Source organism: Staurois parvus, unplaced genomic scaffold (assembly GCF_062004578.1).
Source record: "Staurois parvus isolate SC_StPar_1 unplaced genomic scaffold, SC_StPar_1.0 ptg000918l, whole genome shotgun sequence".
Lineage (NCBI taxonomy): Eukaryota > Metazoa > Chordata > Amphibia > Anura > Ranidae > Staurois > Staurois parvus.
In genome coordinates, this window is record NW_028318714.1 from 190,199 (window position 1) to 210,088 (window position 19,890).

General features: G+C 43.2%; 1 protein-coding gene across 1 annotated transcript in view; it reads left to right on the forward strand.

The window, feature by feature from the left end:
- The window catches only part of LOC149442050 (myosin-3), a 56,769-nt gene extending 38,238 nt beyond the window's left edge, over positions 1-18,531 (forward strand). Inside the window, exons 28-41 of the mRNA XM_089656572.1 lie at positions 634-760; positions 4,086-4,204; positions 4,287-4,483; positions 5,842-6,025; positions 6,583-6,748; positions 7,186-7,310; positions 7,420-7,728; positions 8,480-8,683; positions 10,080-10,205; positions 10,344-10,514; positions 10,905-11,009; positions 11,084-11,179; positions 11,502-11,639; positions 14,364-18,531. Coding sequence (XP_089512698.1) covers positions 634-760; positions 4,086-4,204; positions 4,287-4,483; positions 5,842-6,025; positions 6,583-6,748; positions 7,186-7,310; positions 7,420-7,728; positions 8,480-8,683; positions 10,080-10,205; positions 10,344-10,514; positions 10,905-11,009; positions 11,084-11,179; positions 11,502-11,639; positions 14,364-14,387 — 2,091 coding nt within the window. The 3' untranslated portion in view covers positions 14,388-18,531. The remainder of the gene's footprint in view (positions 1-633; positions 761-4,085; positions 4,205-4,286; positions 4,484-5,841; positions 6,026-6,582; positions 6,749-7,185; positions 7,311-7,419; positions 7,729-8,479; positions 8,684-10,079; positions 10,206-10,343; positions 10,515-10,904; positions 11,010-11,083; positions 11,180-11,501; positions 11,640-14,363) is intronic.
- Positions 18,532-19,890: the final 1,359 nt, after the last annotated feature.

The window sequence follows — 19,890 nt, forward strand, 5'->3', positions numbered from 1 at the left end:
ATTATAAAACTTCATGCAAGAGCTTTATTCTAGAATATGGAAAATGTTTATTTTATTATGTTACTGGTTCTGCTAGGTGTAAAGTGTCCATGTTTGGTCTCCTTCATAGCAGAACAACAGCTGAAACCCTTTTCCTTACTTTCAGATTCATAATTTATGACTTGACACTGTTATGAGTGTTTAAAGATTTTGATAACCAAAATCCTACCCATGCTAATTTGGTAAGATGCAATGGTCAGCCTGTTCTATCACAGTGGATAGTCTGGGTGGGTTGAGATACACATTCAATTTTTGGTCCATCTGAAGGGTCCCATCTACGTGGGAGGTATTATCCACGCATTTCAGCAGGAGAATACTTTTTATGTAAGATGTCCATCTGTTTTATGTTTGCTTTTGTGTGTCTTACTTTTTAACTTGTTTTTTTTTAATCAATGCATTATGAGACTATATGTAGTGTCCAGCAAAACCTGCTGGTGAGTAACATTGTATGCAGAATGTTTTATTTAGCAGATACAGCTTTCAGGCATTGTGTAATATCTCCATTCATTGTGAAGTTGGTCTAAGTGATGGTATAGGGTGTTATATTTCAATAAATGTGTGACTAAGAATTCTACATTTTGTTTTAAATTCTAGGCCAACTTGGAGAAGATATGTCGTACTCTGGAGGACCATCTCAGCGAATTCAAGTCTAAGGCAGAGGAGAACCAACGGACCGTGGCAGAACTGACCATGCAGAGAGCTCGCCTGCAGACTGAGTCTGGTGGGTGTCATGCTGTGAGCTCCTCTGGGGCGTAGAACTGAATACATTTTACACATTACAGGCATAGGGTCTGTGCTAGGGGGACAAGCTTCTTCCAGCCTGTCTGATTTAAACAAAAATACTGAACTTAGAGCTAAGGTTTAGAGTTGAGGTGTTAGGACTGTTAGAGATAGGGTGGTTGGGTTAGTGTGCTAGAGTTGGGGTGTTAAGGTTCGAAATTCTCCCGGTTCAGCAGGGCCTGGGGTCGGTAGGGGGCCCCATGAGATGCCCCTGGTACCTTTTTCATAGGCTTTTTTGAGTTTGGGCAATGACACAGGGGCCCCATGATCCCCTATTGCCCGGGGGCCCCATGAGTTGTCAGTCCGCCCCTGAGCCTGTTGTTTTTTTCTGATCGGTCAGTGCAGCCGGCTATAGCTCCCTGCCATCAGAACACAATAGTGGGGAGTTATTCCCCCATCCACCTCAAATATGTGGATGGGGGAATTGGGTAATTTTTTTTCGTTCACCCTGCTGGCTGAATGAAAAAAGAATGATTAATAAATGGACTGTCTAAGGGTTGTGTAAAACAAAAACACAGCAGCACTCTGGGATAAGTAATCTAAAGTAGAAAAATGATTTAATCGATTGAAGAATGGAGTGTATTGTTGCAACATTTAGAAATGTATGCCTTAAAAAGATGAGTTTATTTATTACAGGTACTTATATAGCGCCATCAATTTAAGCAGCACTTTACATATATATTGTACATTCACATCAGTCCCTAACCCTCATGAGGTGTACAATCTAAGGACCCTAACTCACATTCATACATACACATACTAGGGACAATTTTAGACAGGATCCAATTACCCTACCAGCATGTCTTTGGAGTGTGGGAGGAAACCGGAGTACCCAGAGGAAACCCACACAGACACGGAGAACATGCAAACTCCAGGCAGGTGGTGCTGTGGTTGCGATTTGAACCAACGACCCTAGAGCTGCCAGGCAGAAGTGCTAACATTTTAGCCACTGTGCTGAGTAATAATAAAAATGAGAACATAATACAAATAAGATCTCACTGGACAAAGACAGAAGCTCACTCTCAGTTGTATTTGAAAAGTAAGTTTGGATTCAGTTCCATCCTCTACCTACAGCCAATACACAATACAGATGTTATATGACAGTTTCAAAACTCTACATGGCTTTATCCTTCTTTAATAGGGTAACTTTGTGTTGGCTTTTATTTGGAAAGTTTTACCATCCTACTTGGCTGTGGCTCCTTTCGCTATAATGTGTCTCAATGGAAGAAACATTCTCCAATTCGACCTCAAGATGGCACTGTGGTAGCTTACATGCCATAGGTCATATTTGTCAAAAAGTCAAACTTTGCTTGACTATGATTACAGAACAATAGACTGATCCAACTGTCAACTGAAATAAAACAATGGTATCTATGTTACCATTGTATCCAGTGCATTTGTTGAGAAGTATCCCCTCAAACAAACTTCAAGAAACTTGATGTCTGTCTCCAAGACAGACTCTTCCCTGTAGTCTGAGGAAATCAGTACACATATACTCAGGAACGTGTTGGAACTCCCTTGCTCAAGCCATCTATTCCCTCCTCGTTACTACCACTTGCAAACACAGAAGTCTGGCTTCCACAAATCAGATCTCCTGAGCAGCTCCCACTGAAAAGGGGAAAAGGGAGATGCAGGTGCCTGGGGTGCAGTGCAGATACTGACACCCTTGATGGATGATCTCCCTGCAAATGAGAAAGGCGGAGCCACCTACAGTGTGCGAGAAGGTACTAGAGCCAGCTGGGTGCTTCAGCTTAATACATAGTTATCAACATTTGAAAAAGTTTTTAGGGACACTTCTTTTTCTTTGTGGCAGGAAAGCCTTTATAGGCAGGGCATTACTTTACTTAGGGGTGGAGCATTCATATTTTATGGGCGTGGTTATAGCCAAAAAGTTTGGTGTGGTTTAAAATATGCCACGTATTGGGCATGGCTTTAACAGGGTGTGGTTAAATAGAGTTTGAGATTACTTACATAGTGGAGAATGTTAAATAGGGAATGTACAGTGCAGAACAAGGGAGGATGGAGATGACTGTGTGTGTGTGTGCAGGTTGGGAATGACTGGATGGAGGTGTGTGCAGGATGTAGATGTTTGTGTGTGTGCAGGATGGAGATGACAGGATGACAGGTGTGCATGTAGGATGAGGATAACTGGATGGAGGTGACTGGATGGAGGTGACTGTGTGTGTGTAGGATGGAGATGACTGGATGGAGGTGACTGTGTGTGTGTAGGATGGAGATAACTGGATGGAGGTGACTGTGTGTGAGCAGGATGGAGATGACTGGATGGAGGTGCTTGTAGGATGGAGATGACTGACAGCCATCCCCACCAAATAGAGACCCCAAATGGATGCTGCTTGCTCCTTCCCAAACAAAAAAACAACACAGAAAGAGACCCTTAGCCATCATGATCTCCCCCCCCCAGATATGGAGATACAAGGACAGCAAGCAGCACTAACATGCCCCCAGTCGAGTCCACTGCAGTCTCACACATGTTGCCAGTGTCCTGGAGATCCAAGATTAGGGCAGGGGCAGCAGCAGATAGCAGTTCCTTATTCTGTAAGAACCTAGAGTAGTTAAAAGATTAAAAATGTCCTGGCTTACCTGGGGGGGGGGGGGGGGGGGGGGTCATAGTTGAGTTCCTGCACCTATTTTCTGAGAAAACAAGCCCTATGTGTGTATATATATATATGTATGTATATATATATATATATATATATATATAAAGCGCAACACAAACATCAGCAGGGTGTTACATACATTCTACGGTCACAAGTATGTGGAACCAACCCACTCCAATTTACTGAGTTCAATAGAGGGCACTGTTTATAATACAGCATACAAAGACATTTTAGACAATTGTGAGCTTTCAAACCTTGTGCAAACAGTTTGGGGAAGACCTTTTTTCTTCCTGCTTGAAAGTACACCTGTGCACAAAGCCAGTCCAGACATGGTTTGGTGTGGAGAAACTTGGGTGGCCTGCACAAAGCCCTGACCTCAACCCTACTGAACACCTTTGGAACGAATTGGATTCCCAAATGTGAAACAGACTCAATGCAATAGCCTTCTTTGAAAAGTGGAGGCTATTGTACATTTAGCACAAACATGCTAGATGGAGTTTGGTTAACTGATTCATTAGCTGGCTTTTGTATCTCTTAGGAACTCAACTGGTGAGATCTCTCTACCGTACATGTTCTGTGTAACTTTTTAGCACAGACATTAAAATATCAGTTAATGTTAAGCAGTTATCTGTGTAATTTTGAATGCAGGGGAGATTGCTCGTCAGTTGGAGGAGAGGGAGGCTCTTGTCTCACAACTTTCCAGATCTAAACAAGCCTTCACCCAGCAGATTGAAGAGCTGAAAAGGATGATGGAGGAGGAGGTGAAGGTAAGATCGGGCCTTAGGCTGGAACGCCCCTCTCACCAGATCTTTACTCTCATTCTAATGTCTCCTTTTATTTACTTCTCAGGCAAAGAATGCTTTGGCTCACAGCTTGCAGTCCTCACGCCATGACTGTGACCTTCTCAGGGAGCAGTATGAGGAGGAGCAGGAGGCCAAGGCAGAACTACAGCGATCGTTATCCAAGGCCAATGGTGAAGTGGCTCAATGGAGGACTAAATATGAAACAGACGCCATTCAGCGCACAGAGGAGCTGGAAGATGCCAAGTAAGTAGCAGCTACTATTTCAGCAGACTTAATGTAAAACCATTTATAACATTTACTCGTGTACATATTGCAGAGCGGTTCTGGAGATAAAATATACTGAATAAGACTTGTCAAAAGTCTTCAGGGTGGATATTTATTGTAGGATTCAATAAAAAAAAATGACGGCTGTGATGAACACATTTCCCCCTTTGATCAACTAGTGTGAAGTTCAGTTCTGGAATGTATAACATGAAAAACAGCGCAAAAATTAAATAAAAAATAATCACAAATAAATAAATGTCCGTACAAAAAAAAAAAAATATATATATATAATAATTCAAACATAAGTCGTTATTCCCAATTCCCAAAAGGATTTTCAAGAAAATGTTCCAAAATGTGCTTCCACCTAATCACCATGTGACAAATAATATTGACCGCACTCACCAGATGGAGGTGAGTAATAAGCCTCATAGGATATAAGGGATCCTATAGCCCCTCCAAAGGAACTCAAATCTCCTTCTTCACCCTGCATAGATACAGCAATCGACTCCACTCTACTTCTCCATGGAATCCTCAATAATGTGCAAGGAAAGAAAGGCTACATAGTGTAATACTGCCACTCAATACCATATAAATCGATAGAATAAGGACACTCACATGTTTCAATAAAATAACAGGCCTTGTTTAATAGCCTCAAAGGCTTCAAAGGAACAAGTTTCCAAATTGTAAATATAGGGATCTCACGCTTTAAGAATCACTGTAGAGGATGACCAGCTTTCCACCTCTAAGATGGCCGCTTGAACCGCAAAAGTCGGCGTGCGTTCCAAATACCGGAAGTGACATTGGCCAAGATGACGGCGGACCGGAAGTAAGTCAACGCGTTTCGCCCCACCCACAGGGCGTTCTCAGTTCTGGAATGTGTCCAAACATGAACCTTCAAAATACAAATACATATTAGATTATCTGTATAAAATTATTTGCATCAGCTCATAAGGATTGGGGAATTACTGCTTAAGACAATGATAGCAGACAATGTTGTTGCTTTTGAAGTCTTCAAAAAAGGAAGCCATAACAATTTGTTGGTTAGATGTGCTGATAACGCCATGTGACCAATGACTGAGGGTCAACAGTGAATGAAAAGCCTGTGACCACCATGTGTCTACCTGGCTGAACTAATCCTGAACTACCATAAGAAAAGTAAACCAGATATTCTTAATTGTGTGTAATCATTAGCAGCATATCAAAAGGCTTAAACTTAATTCTGTAAATCACATATAAGAGGTTTTGGCACTTGAGCTCTGCTTTTGGCTGATCATTGTGTCCATCAGTCCATCGGTGACCTGGACTAGTAACTATGACTGTTGTTTTATGTGCCACAGAAAGAAGCTGGCCCAGCGCCTTCAAGAAGCTGAGGAACATATTGAGGCAGTAAATTCAAAGTGTGCCTCTCTAGAGAAGACGAAACAAAGGCTGCAAGCGGAGGTAGAGGACTTGATGATTGACGTGGAGAGGGCTAATTCACTGGCAGCTGCTCTGGACAAGAAACAAAAGAACTTTGACAAGGTGACTATAAAAAGAGTGGGCGGAGGAGATTCCAGAAGGTTTGGAGAAGGGAGTTTGCCAAAAAGCATGTTGGTGTGGTTGGGATGGTCTCTTTTAATGCTGGCACCAGGGGCGGACTGACCATTTGGAAACTCGGGCACTGCCCGAGGGCACGGGGTCAGTAGGGGGCCCCATGAGATGCCCTGGTACCTTTTTCATAGGCTTTTTTGAGTTTGGGCAAGGACACAGGGGCCCCATGATCCCCTATTGCCCGGGGGCCCCATGAGTTGTCAATCCTCCCCTGGCTGTCACAATGTCTCAGCTATGACCATCTCACAAGAGGGTACAGCTGACCCTTTATGGCATCCTTCTGTGGCCAGTAATATCGAAGTATCCCATAATATCAGGGGTGGAAGGTACTAGGGATAATTTGAACTCCTGATCTTTTACATTTAAACAGTCCAATACTATGGTCATAAATGGTGATATCATCTAGATCTCCTTCGGGGAAATACGGATGATGAAATACATAATTACCATAACTGAAAAATTGGAATTGTCTTTCTTACTTCCATTAGATCCTGGTTGAGTGGCGGCAGAAGTATGAGGAGTCACAGTCTGAGCTTGAGTCTGCCCTGAAAGAATCAAGATCTCTGAGCACTGAGCTGTTCAAGATGAAGAATTCCTACGAGGAAACTTTAGACCAATTGGAGACCATTAAGCGGGAGAACAAGAACCTCCAACGTGAGTGTTAGCCAATAAGAAAAATACTAGAACTGGAAGGGAACTGCTTCAGTCTGATTCTAGCAGTCATGACCCTGGTCTGCTATATGACTGTATGTGCCAAGAACGAAAACCAGGATGCTTAACTTTTTCTTCAAAAATGTTTTTAAATTTTCTTCCATTTTGTTTGTATAATATGCAGAAACACAGAAAACTTCTAGCTTCCTTGGCTTTAGTTCAGCAATATTGTGTTATGTAATCTTTGGATGAACTTTTCATTTCTACATTTGTGTGACAGACTAGCAATATGAAAAGGTAAACATTATTTTTCACATTTAATAAAGTAGGACACAGCACTATAACTAGATTTCACCCTTTTGCTGGTCTGTTGATTTTTGTGATCTCTTCACATTGCCCATTTGTGAGCTTTCCCCTGACTAGTCTGTGCTATGTTTCAGAGGAGATCACAGACTTGACAGAACAAGTGGCCACCAGCGGGAAGACTATCCATGAGCTGGAGAAAGCCAAAAAGCAGGTGGAGATGGAGAAAAGTGAAATGCAAGCATCTCTGGAAGAAGCTGAGGTATAATTTTTTAATGAAATACCCAAAAACCTGTATATGCACCAGACTAACCATCTGATCATCTCTACTATCTAACTGTTATTGGTTCCTTCTAATTACCCTCTTACAGGCAACACTGGAGCATGAGGAGGCCAAGATCCTTCGTATCCAGCTGGAACTGACACAAGTGAAAGCTGACATTGACAGAAAGATCGCTGAGAAAGATGAAGAGATTGACCAGCTGAAGAGGAACCACCAGAGATCAATGGAAACCATGCAGACAGCCTTGGACTCTGAGATAAGAAGCAGGAATGAGGCAATCCGAATCAAAAAGAAGATGGAAGGTGACCTTAATGAAATGGAGATACAACTGAGCCACTCCAACCGCATTGCTGCAGAAGCTCAGAAATACTTGCGCAATGTCCAAGGACAACTTAAGGTACTTGATTTGATCAATGAGTATAGACTAAGTTCACAAGCATATGGGGCAGAATAGTGTTTCACAGGTCTATTTTCACCTCCAACAATACCTCAAGTGGTGGGGTTTGGAGCCCAGACAACAGATAGGGAAACAAGGTGAGTCTGACAGTACAAAGTTCTCTGTCCTTCTGATGCTCACTGACCAAACACATGGCTGGAATGTTCATACACACCTGACCAGCACAAAATGTTCTTCTGCCACAGGCCAAATGCAGATTTAAGATACAGAAAATCTTGAGTTCTCCTTAGTAAAGGACACATATATAAAAGAGGTGCAAATCTCCCATAATATGTGCTGTCTTTTCCAGTTTTAATGACTAAATTGACTGGCAGCAAATCTTTTTGCCAGCACAAAGCCCTAAAATAATTTTAAACCACGTACAGTAAGTGGCTACTTACAGCTAATCACCACAATCCTCTTCAATGTAACTTCAGGAAACATTTATAATGCACAGGCCATGTACATTTTAATCTAACAATAGCAAATGCCAGATTAGAATCCTATCTAAGATCCTAGATAAGTGTGTACACACTTTGATCCATAAATCTTTGATACTCAAAGCTTAGAAGTCTTCAAGTCCCCTTCTCTTGCAAAAGCCAAAAAACTTTAGGCAAGTAATCAAAGTTCTCTCAGCCATCAGTGAGCCAGAAGTACTAAACATGGAGTGTGACCTATAAAGCAACCAGTCTGTCTGCTCTTCCTTCCATAGGATACTCAAATCCACCTCGATGATGCTCTCCGTGGACAGGAAGATCTGAAGGAGCAGCTCGCCATAGTTGAACGTAGAAATAACTTGATGGTGGCAGAAATCGAGGAGTTGAGAGCAGCTCTAGAACAGACCGAGAGGTCCAGGAAGATAGCGGAACAAGAGCTTCTAGATGCCACTGAACGTGTCCAATTGCTGCATTCTCAGGTTGGGCTGGAAAGAAAATATTGCATTGTACTATAGCTGAGACAACAGATTGTGATTAGAAGTAAAAACAGGACATGGGGAAACCTGGAATGTGTCTACCTACACTCATTTTAGGGCAGGACAGCATGGGCCAGCAGGCCTACAGAGAGGACGTGGGGTGAGTGATGAACCTTATTACAAAGAACTGCTGAATGGACTAAGAGGAAGAATTTAATTTTGTAAATACATACTGTATCTCTCAAAACCAATATTTTCCTCCAGTGTACAATGGTGGAGCATCTCTATGATATATCCTCCCTCTATTTCTGAATCTGGGAGGGGTAATATTATGCAAATTCAGTATTAAATTAGCCCAGACCACACCTGCTTTCACCTAGCTGGAAGTGGGTGGAAGATGTACTGTCTTTGCCCCACTCCACCATTGATATATATGACATTCTGAGTAGTAGCAGTAGCACACATCACCTAATATTTCACCTCTTTCACATGTGCTAACTCAAAGAGACATGGGGAAACCATAAAGAGTGTATATTATTTAACAAAAAGGCTGTTTTCTCCAAAACGGAATAAAAAAAGGAACTTTGTTTTGTGGCTATATGCAGAGTTTCATAAGAATGTAAATCTAGCTTCAGCCACGAGGGGCCGATATATAGATTTTAATGCAGAGCCTACAGCAGAGCACCAGAAGAGGCAATTCCATGTGCACCTAGACCGGCATTGCACTTTTTTCATGCTGCTGCTTATCTAGTATGCTATAGTCAAGTCAACCATCGTGCTGAATCAGGTAGTATAACTCGAGCTGAGACCATGTTAGAACCACCAAGGGCCCCATCTGCCACATTCCAGCAAATATTTTAATGCTTTGCTGACTTACATAGCTCAGAAAACATTTTCTAATATATCCAGCTGCAGAACTCTGCAAGTAAGTGCTTTTGTCGTGAGCTACAGGCCAGATCTACAGTAGAATAGGGTTTCTCAACCAGGGTTGCTAGGGGTTCCTTGAGCAATTTCTGCCTCTCAAATAAGTTCCCACTGACACCATTGATTTTTTTTAGCTATCCATAAGGGAGTATTTCTTCCCAGTGACCACAAGTATAAGGAGCATTCTTCCCACTAACCATCACGCTAATATATTATGAGTTGTAGATATATTTTTTAACAGGGGTTCCCTGAGAATGGAAAGTTATTTCAAGAGTTCCTCTGTGTTGAAATGTTTATGAAAGGCTACAGCAGAACAAAACCAATTCCTTAAACTAACTGGGAGCTACAAAGACATAGGAAGATGGTCTCATGGGTACCAAATATCACACAAATTTCAGTTGCTTGGCTTAGTCGTTCAGTTTAGGGTTATATTGGATAGTGAATCCTTCATTTGATCCATTTCTTATTCCAATAGAACACAAGTCTTATCAACACCAAGAAGAAACTGGAGAGTGATGTGTCACAGCTTCAAGGAGAGATTGAGGACACCACCAAGGAGGCTCGCAATGCTGAGGAAAAGGCCAAGAAGGCCATTACTGATGTAAGAGTTTGATTCTAATACTCACCAATAAATGTTCATGAACCTCAAAAAGAACTATTAACAGACATAATATAACAAGACATTGGATAACTGCTTTGATTATAAATGGTGGAAGTTCTGAGGTCTTCTGGTTTCTAGGCTGCTATGATGGCAGAAGAGCTGAAGAAAGAGCAAGATACCAGCTCTCACCTGGAAAGGATGAAGAAGAACTTGGATCAGACTGTGAAGGACCTTCAGCTTCGTCTAGAAGAAGCTGAGCAGTTGGCACTTAAAGGAGGGAAAAAGCAGCTCCAGAAATTGGAGGCCAGAGTGAGTGTCTTCCCAACCTTCAAATAGCATTAACAATACAAACCTTCTTAAGTTTAGGAAGACATATACACGCTGCTACATCCATTTCAGAGATCCAGACAACTCTTTCCTTTCAATGTATTTTTTTTTTATTAGCTACTTACATTATCCTAACCAATATGCCAAAGACTTTCCTGCTAGTCTCACTAATAATGGGCTCCATTATCTTCTACTCTAATTTATAAAAAATATGTTTACACATATGTCAAGAAGAACTCATGTACGCCATGCAGAACTTTAGAAATGCTTTTCAAAGTTTTAAATCCACAACATATTCAACAGATTAGAACTGTGAACATTTTCATTTGGTTCTGTTTTCCCATAAATTTATTATTTAATTGATCGCTCCAGGTGAGGGAACTGGAGACAGAGCTGGATCTGGAGCAGAAGAGGAGTGCTGATGTTATTAAAGGTATTCGTAAATATGAGAGGCGTGTCAAAGAGCTATCGTTTCAGGTACATATTGATACTAATGGGATTGTGTTACTTTTCCTTTTGAATATAGCAGTTAACTTGATCTTTTACGGCAGGCTGAAGAGGACAGAAAGAATAATCTCAGACTTCAAGATCTGGTGGACAAACTGCAGATGAAAGTGAAATCCTACAAGAGGCAGACTGAGGAGGCGGTAAGTTCGAGTGGGACACCTGGCCCTTACCGTGCACTCACTTAGATGGGGTTTAAACAATTTAATCATTTTATTACTAAATTCTGTAATTACACAAAATCCCTGAAGATTCATGTGGCTACTGAACAGCATTGCTGAATGATAGAAGTTGCTTCAACTGTGCCATGTCAGTTGGGTCCTGGGTGTGAAATACAGTGCAATAAGTCACAAAAACACCCAATACTCATAGTAGTAGAGGCCAAGTTCCCCTCAAAAAGTTCAGATTTCCCAGGATACATTTCATATATTGCTGACACTGAATATCTTCTTACCCTTTGACCAGGAGGAACACTCTAACACCAACTTATCGAAGTGTCGCCGCGTCCAACATGAACTGGAGGAGGCAGAAGAAAGAGCGGATATTGCTGAATCACAGGTTAATAAGCTACGACTGAAGACTCGGGAGACCATCACCACCAAGGTAAGTCTCCTCCATATTGTACTGTCATGGTCTGGAGTCACGCTTGGAGTCCAGTAGCTATAGCAGTAGAGAGGCTTCCACTGACCAGAAGGATAGGCATACAAGCAAGTCACCCTGACAGATGATGTGTGCTCACCCAAGGTGTGGAGGTCTAAGCACCAGAGCTCCTGATGGTGGAGATGGGTTTTGCTGTCTGTTAATACTAGGTTGTCGTCCTCAGGTTTGTACCACCAGGAGGTGAACAAGCCAGGGTGCAGTAGCAGATATAGCAGGAAGGAATTAAGCAGAAGCATAGGTTGGGATCAAGCATAAGTAAGTCGAGGAACAAGCCAAAGGTCAGAAACGAGTGGTAGCAAAGATATGGATGGCTTCAGAAGTGATGAGATATTGCAAGAAGTGCAAAGGCATGGTTTTAATAGGAAGTTCATGGGGGGAGCAAAAAGTTCAAGGTTCGCAAGAAACACGGAACAGGACAAAATTGTCTAATGCAGGGGTGTCAAACTGGCGGCCCTCCAGCTGTTGCGAAACTACAAGTCTCACCATGCCTCTGCCTTTGGGAGTCATGCTTGTAACTGTCAATCTTGCAATGCCTCATGGGACTTGTAGTTTGGCAACAGCTGGAGGGCCACCAGTTTGACACCCGTGGTCTAATGGATCAGAGAGGAAGCAGTCTAGCACGTCAAGTGGCTCAGCAATTAGAGTTACTTCTACACACAGCCGAGGTCTTCAGCAATGGATTTATGAAAGAACTTATAGGCAGTCACATCTCCAGGGCTATTTCTGAGCTGGATAAACAACATTTCTTGTTAATCTTGGTCAGTTCTAGGTAATCAGTTATGTATGTATGTTAGGAGTTAGTAACATTATAACCATATGATTACATAGCAAAGTATATGGGCCATCACGAATGGTACTAGCCGACACTTTGTGGCCTACCATGGTCACTCCAGTGCCCAACTGCTGACTCTGGGTTAGAGAAATGTTTAACATACTATGGGCTGCCAGGCACTAGATGGAGTGGGGTGATCTATATTACAGAAGTATAAAAGTGTAATTCAGCGAGCGCTAAAATGGAATAGAAGCAGCAAATCCACTAAAAGGAAACCTTAAAACCCTCTAAAAAATTGTAAAACATACAGTGCAGCGCTAATGAAATAATATATACATATGAATGCCTGAGATTCGGCGTTAAACGCATAAATTTAAGTTCTATAGTGCTCTTTACGCAATTGTAATAAAGAAAGTGACTCTAATAATCCCAATAAGGCACAAAAACAGTGTCGCGCAGGAAATGATAAAATTGCGCACTCACCAGATGCGCAATTAATAAGCGCAGTAATCAAAACCAGAGGTCCCCTCTGTCCTGGAAAGGTGCAGCTCGCAGTAGGTGGGCTTTCAGTCACAAATGGGCAGTAGGATGACGCCTCTAAAGGTGTGGGCTGCGGTAGGGGTCAGCAATTAAATCACTCTCCTCTGGGCCTTAGGGATGGTCACCAATGGATCCTGGGGAGTTAGATGGTCGGTGTGGAGCAAAAAATAGTTTCCATAGTGTAGTATGTCAAAATAGTAAATATTTTATTAATGGATCAAAATTATGAAATCTAAAATAGCAAACACACATTTAAAATTCAATAAGCCTTTGCCAATAGGTAAATATCATGTAGATAGCGTGCAGCGGAAACCGCTAAGATCACTAACCAGCTGGGTAGTTGTGTGGCCACCGGACCTCCGTGATCTGGTGGCGTGACGTCACAGGCGTGTGTGGCTCCTCCTTGACGTGTTTCGTACACCTAGTACATTGTCAAAAGGGGTGATGCCATAGCCACTTTATTACAATTTCGTAAAGAGCACTATAGAACTTTTATATACAATTTCATACTGCTACTGGACTTTATAATTTATGGTCTTATTATATTTATGTGTTTAACGCCGAATCTCAGGCATTCATATGTATATATTATTTCATTAGCGCTGCACTGTATATATTACAGAAGTGTCATCTTCAATCAGCCAGAGGCTCTTTTGGAGAAAGATGAGTCCTTGGGATTGGCAGAGGGGGGTGGCGGAAACGGAGCGGTTGGAAAGGTGAATGAGTCTGGCAGCCGTATTCAGGATCGGCTGAAGCGGGGATAGCCAGCGGCGAGGCAGGCCAGTGAGGAGGGAGTTGCAGTAATTGAGTCGTGATATGATGAGGGAGTGGATGAGCTATTTAGTGGTTTCTGGGGTTAGGAACGTGCGGATTTTGGCGATGTTGCGGAGGTGGAGTCTGCACGAGTTTGTTAAAGATTGGACTTGGGGCTGGAAGGATAGGTTGGAGTCCAGAATGACACAAAGTACTCTGGCCTGTGGGGCGGGTTTGATGGTGGCGTTGTTGGATGTGACGGAGAAGTCAATGGGGGGTGGTGTCTGGGCTGGGGGGAAGACAAGAAACTCGGTTTTGGAGAGGTTCAGTTTAAGGAATTGGAGCGACATCCAGTCTGATATGTCGCTCAGTAGGTGTGTGATTTGGGCGGAGACCGAGGGGGTGAGGTGAGGTGAGGATATAGGTGCTGCCATATAGGCTGGTGGCATGGGCATAGAGCATAGCCGGATCACAGATGGCAATTAGACGTCGGTAGAACCATTACTTTTGCCAGTACTATATCATATGTTGCCTTAGAAATGATACAGTTTACAATGTGTATTATGAATTCCTCATTAACTGACCATTACTGTTTCTTTCAGTTGGTTGTGTCCAGCGTAGAATAAGAACAGAACACGGCGATGAGATGCACATAATGTGTATTCCATGAGGTGGCATCCTTCTTTGTCAGACCAGCATATGTAGTAAAAGCAGTATTTTTGTCATTGAGGTCTCGAGTCTTGCTGCTCCCAACATGCTCCTCTATAGCTGCTGGTATACCTTCTGCTGGGATTGGTAGGTGCAAACGAGCCCCGACATGTCACAGTAGGATGTGTGACCAGAAACCACCAAACCGAAAAGTTCATTAGTTCACTAGGCACATAGCATAGGCAAGGGATGGGGAAGGGGAGGGGGGTATTTATTGGTACCTCTTAGCTTGCTGAAGACACTCGCAATGTTTTCATGATGGATGGCATAGTACATATGTGTGACATTAAAGTTTATAAATGCAGAAGCTTCAATTTTCTGGTTCGTACAGGTCTGGGAAGTGTTTACTTGGGGTTATTGCCAAAGAGAGTACATTAAACTGAATATTTGCACCCCTAGTGTTAAGCCTCCTGCAGGGGCGGACTGACCATTTGGGCACTAGGGCACTGCCCGAGGGCCCAGGGTCAGTAGGGGGCCCCATGAAAAGCCCCTAGTACCATTCATAGGATTTTTTGTATGTGGTTTGAGTGTTTGTGAGGACACAGGGGCCCCATGATCCCCTATTTCCCGGGGGCCCCATGAGTTGTCAGTCTGCCCCTGGCCTCGTGGCCTCGCTAGTGATGAGTGGGCATATCTTCCTATGACACCTATCAGTACAGACAAGCAGTCAATCAACTCAGAGTAATGCTGGCCATACACAGTTAGGGCTCGTTCACACTTGGCTGTTTTACCAACGCTTGCCAAACGCCCCTATAGCGTTTGGCAAGCGTTGGTCCGGCGTTTGCACAGCGTTTTTTAACGCTTGGCAAACGTTCCACAAACGCCGCATGCGCGGTTTAGCGGTGGTTGCTAGGCATTTGCCGAGCGTTAATAACGCCCCACAAACGCCTATAATGCAGTTTGAGTGGTGTTACCGCTCCGCAAACGCCCCGCAACCGCGTCGCAACCGCACCGCAAACGCCAGCCGGGCATTTGCGGAGCGGTACCATAGACGAGAATAGGAGGCTTCAACACCTCCTGACTCGACCAGAGGCGTCCGTTTTGCCGCGACGCAAACGCTCCCGTTAGAACTGCACCATGTGCTGTAATGTGCAGAATTGGCAGAGGCGTTTGGGAAGTGGTAAAAAAGCTTCCCAAACGCCTCTGTGCCGCCTGCACACAATGTTAGTGTGAACGTAGCCTTAGACAATCACTTGATAATGTGTTTGATGCGCTCGATCGTTCGACTTTCAAAATGTTAGTGGGCTCATTTTGGTTATCGAAATGCAAAGTGGATTTTAGATGTCGGATTTTTTGAGCAAAAATGAAAAATTTTCTAAACATTAGTAGTGGGATCGATTGAAAACAGTTTGAGAAATTCTACAGCGCATGCACGTGTTAAAATGTAACCCTGGACGTGCAAGCAAAGAAAAGAAAGATCTTTCTTTTAAATATATTATTATTATTATAATACAGGATTTATATAGCGCCAACAGTTTTTGCAGCGCTGTACAATATAACTGGAGACAATGCAATTACAATACATTTCAGTACAGAAGGAATAGGAGGGCCCGGCTCGTGGAGCTTACAATCTAAATATAGTTGGCGAGTGGGAAGGTTCGCAAAGGTCAAAAAACCTTGAAATCATTTCCACCGATGGACAAAAAATTCCCCATTTATTTTGTGAACGATCAATAATATTTCAACAATTGGGGGAAATATTTTGATACAATGATGGCATTATCGCATGCACATTCAATAGGTATTTATAAATCCATCCTTTTTTTTTTTTTGATTTTCTAACTGTGTACAGCCAGCTGAAGGCCCCTTTCAAACGGGGCGGATCCGTCAGCATGATCCGCCTGCTCAGTGGGGGAATCTCTGCGCTGAGCAGGCGGATGACAGGTCTCTGTCCACTCAGAGCAGACACAGCCCACTGATTTGAATGGGATGGTTGGATGGAAACGCACCGCCTGTCTGTTTCAACCCGATTGTCATTTGATCCGATCCATCCGTCTGTATTTGACATACAGGATCGGATCGGATGCCGACAGGTGTCAGTTGTCTACTGACACCCGCCGGTTCATAGAAGTCTATGGATGGATGGATCGGGTCTGCCTGAAAAACAGACAGGTGGATCCCATCGGTCTACGCATGTGAAAGGGGCCTGACCCTAGGTTCAAATCTTTACGGATGGTGCTGCTTTGGATCCGCACAAAAATCCGTGCAGCCGCACCACCTGCACAGAGAATTGTGGACCCGCGGGCGGGCGCCATTAGTTCTAATGGCACGTTGCCCACACTGGGAAACGCAACCGTACTGCGAACCGAGGGTCCTGTGCGGGCTGTGTTTTCCAAAGAAGTGCAGGGACTTCTTTCCCTGCGTGTCCCGGGCACAGGAGTCCATTCAAATGAATGGGCTCTCGTACCCGAGCAAAACGCAGCCCTCACGGCTGCATAGGTGTGAACCTGGGGGTGAGACACAACTTCTTATCAGATCTGTTGGAGTCTTCAGACAGACATGATGTCCAGCAAGCTGTGGAAGGGATTTACTAAAACTGTGCATAGTAACCAATCAGCTTCCAGATTTTATTATCAAAGCTTAACTGAACAAGCTGAACTTAGGCTGGCCATACATTATACAATTTTCTTGAGAATTGTGCTTTAGATTTACCAAAAACAATGTAATATGAGATCAAACTTAACCACTTCCCATCCGGCCGTTGTATATAAACGGCCAAACGGTGGCAGTGCAGGGTCAGGTGGCTGTTTATAAACGGCTTTCCCGGCCCCCTGCTTGTGTGTGCTCCCTGGGAGCGTGCAGCACCGTGATCCGGTGCCCGCTGTGTCCTCAGGACACAGTGAAACACCAATCGTCAGACAGGACCTCCGTGTGAGGTCCCGATCATGTGATCACTGATTAGCCAATCAGTGATCACATGCAGAGTAGTAAGCAAGATGCCACTTCTGACATCATTGCTTACTATGTGTGAAATTTGTGAATGATCACAGAAGTCACATGGTACAAGGCCATTCACAACAGCCTTGTACCATGTGACAAGCTGTGGCCAATCACAGCTCACACAGTATTTCTCAATGGCTGCAGGAAGGCAGCTAGAGAGGAGAAATGATTGCTTTTATATTCTTTATGGGTGTGAAAGCAATCAGTGTAAAAAAAAAAATCTTTATCACCTCCCACAAGTAGTACAGTGTCACCATGGTGACACTGTACTGCTAGGGTGACAGTATGTAAATAAATAAATGATAATAATATAAAAAAATTAAAAAAATGTAAAAGAAATGTTTAAAAATTATAATTTTTGGTTATAAACTAATTTGGGTTATTTTTTTTTTTTACTAAAAATATAACAGAATACATTTTGGCCAAGATTTATGATGAAATATTATTTATTTGCAAAATGTTATAAGAAAAACACTTTTTTTCAAAATTTTTGGACATTTTAATTTACATAGCAAAAAAAATAAAAATCCCAGCGGTGAATAAATACCACCAAAATAAAGCTTTATCTGTCTCAAAAAAATGCATATGGGTACAGTGTTGCATGACCGCGCAATTGTCATTCAAAGTGTGATAGCGCTGAAAGCTGAAAATTGCCCTGGACAGGAAGGGGGTGAAAGTGTCCGGACAGGAAGGGGTTAAACAACACTTTCAATAGTATCCAATTAGGTGGGCCCTTGCACTACATAGTTGAAGGTAAATCTAAAGGAAATTGGGCAGAAAATTGTAAGAAATTGTATAATGTGTGGCCAGCCTTAGAAGCTGATTGGTCACTATGCACAGATTTTGTGTGCACCAGTTTTAGTGAATCTCCCCCATTGCATATTGTCAGTGAAAGCCAAAAAATATCATCCAAGGCAGGATATAACAGCCAGCAGCACTAGTTATGGGTAAAGGGAAAATAATGAGTTGTGGTCCAGGACATGCCCTTTAAACCAAGGCAGATCAGACGGTTCTGTCACTGCTTTAAATGTATTTGGTCTCATTTTGGATGTCGCTGTCAAGCCGTGTTGACCTGTAGAATGTATTTAGTATTTCCTAATGGAAATAAATGTCCAATAAATACCTGTGTGGTGCCTTGTCTTTCTTTTGTGTCCTGTTCTGACCCCACAGGGCCGCCATTGAGATTCCAGGGGAACCGCCGACCTCCATATTGTATTTCCTTCCTTTTCAATATTCCTCTTTATAGGGCCATTACCATCACTACGACTGTCGTGTTTGATGATCACATTTTTAATATTTTCTATATTGACATTAAAATGCATAAAGTTACTCTGGAAGGAAATCCCTGAAGATGGAATCTGGCTAATTATTTATTACAGGTACTTATATAGCGCCATCAATTTACTACGCGCTTTACATATATATATATTGTACATTCACATCAGTCCCTAACCCTCAAGGGGTGTACAATCTAAGGTCCCTAACTCACATTCATACATACACATACTAGGGACAATTTAGACAGGATCCAATTAACCTATCAGCATGTCTTTGGAGTGTGGGAGGAAACCGGAGTACCCGGAGCAAACCCACGCAGGCACAGAGAGAACATGCAAACTCCAGGCAGGTGGTGCCATGGTTGGTATTTGAACCAACGACCCGAGTACTGCCAGGCAGAAGTGCTAACCATTTAGCCAATGTGCTGCCCGTAATTGCTCACTTGCCTTTAAGTCTCTGTAATTGTACCTTGGGGGTCAAAGGTCACGCCCCCAAATGGTCTTATGGAGAACCGTATGGTGAGGGCCGTGATTTTTACATAAGTGGTTTATCTTATGGAAGAAGTAAAATTTTGTGGTTTCCAACAGCTAGAAAATACCTGACTCTCTAGAGCACAGGTGTCAAACACAAGGCCCGCGAGCCAAATCCGGCCCTCCAGGCCATTTCATGTGGCCCTTGCACCTCTCCTGCAGGTACCCTCTTGTCTCCACCCCCACCTTGTCTCATTAGTCAGTAGCAGAGAGGAGAATAGGACTCCTCTGCCAAATCCTGCACCTCTCAGTGCAGCTGCAGCACCCCCTCAGTGCAGCTGCAGCACCCCCTCAGTGCAGCTGCAGCACCCCCTCATCTCTGCCTCCCCTGGTCTCAGCACTCAGCAGGCTCTGGTAACTGACTCCACTCCTCCTCTGGTCCTCCTCCAGACCCTGCACTTTCTGTTTCCTAGCTTTGCCCACAAAGGGGGTGCCCGGTGATGTTAGGCAGGGTGTGGGATTCTTGACATCTGATGTAATGGATGGTGGGGTGCTCTGGACATCTAGTCTTACAGATAGAACTGGCCCTTTGAGGGCAACCATAATGCTGATACGGCCCGTGATGAAATGGAGTTTGACACCCCTGCTCTAGACCACAGCAGTTGAAGGTGCAAATCTGACCCTTCCATTGCAGTATTTAGAAGAGCCACATGAGGGCGCAGCAGGGCTGTCT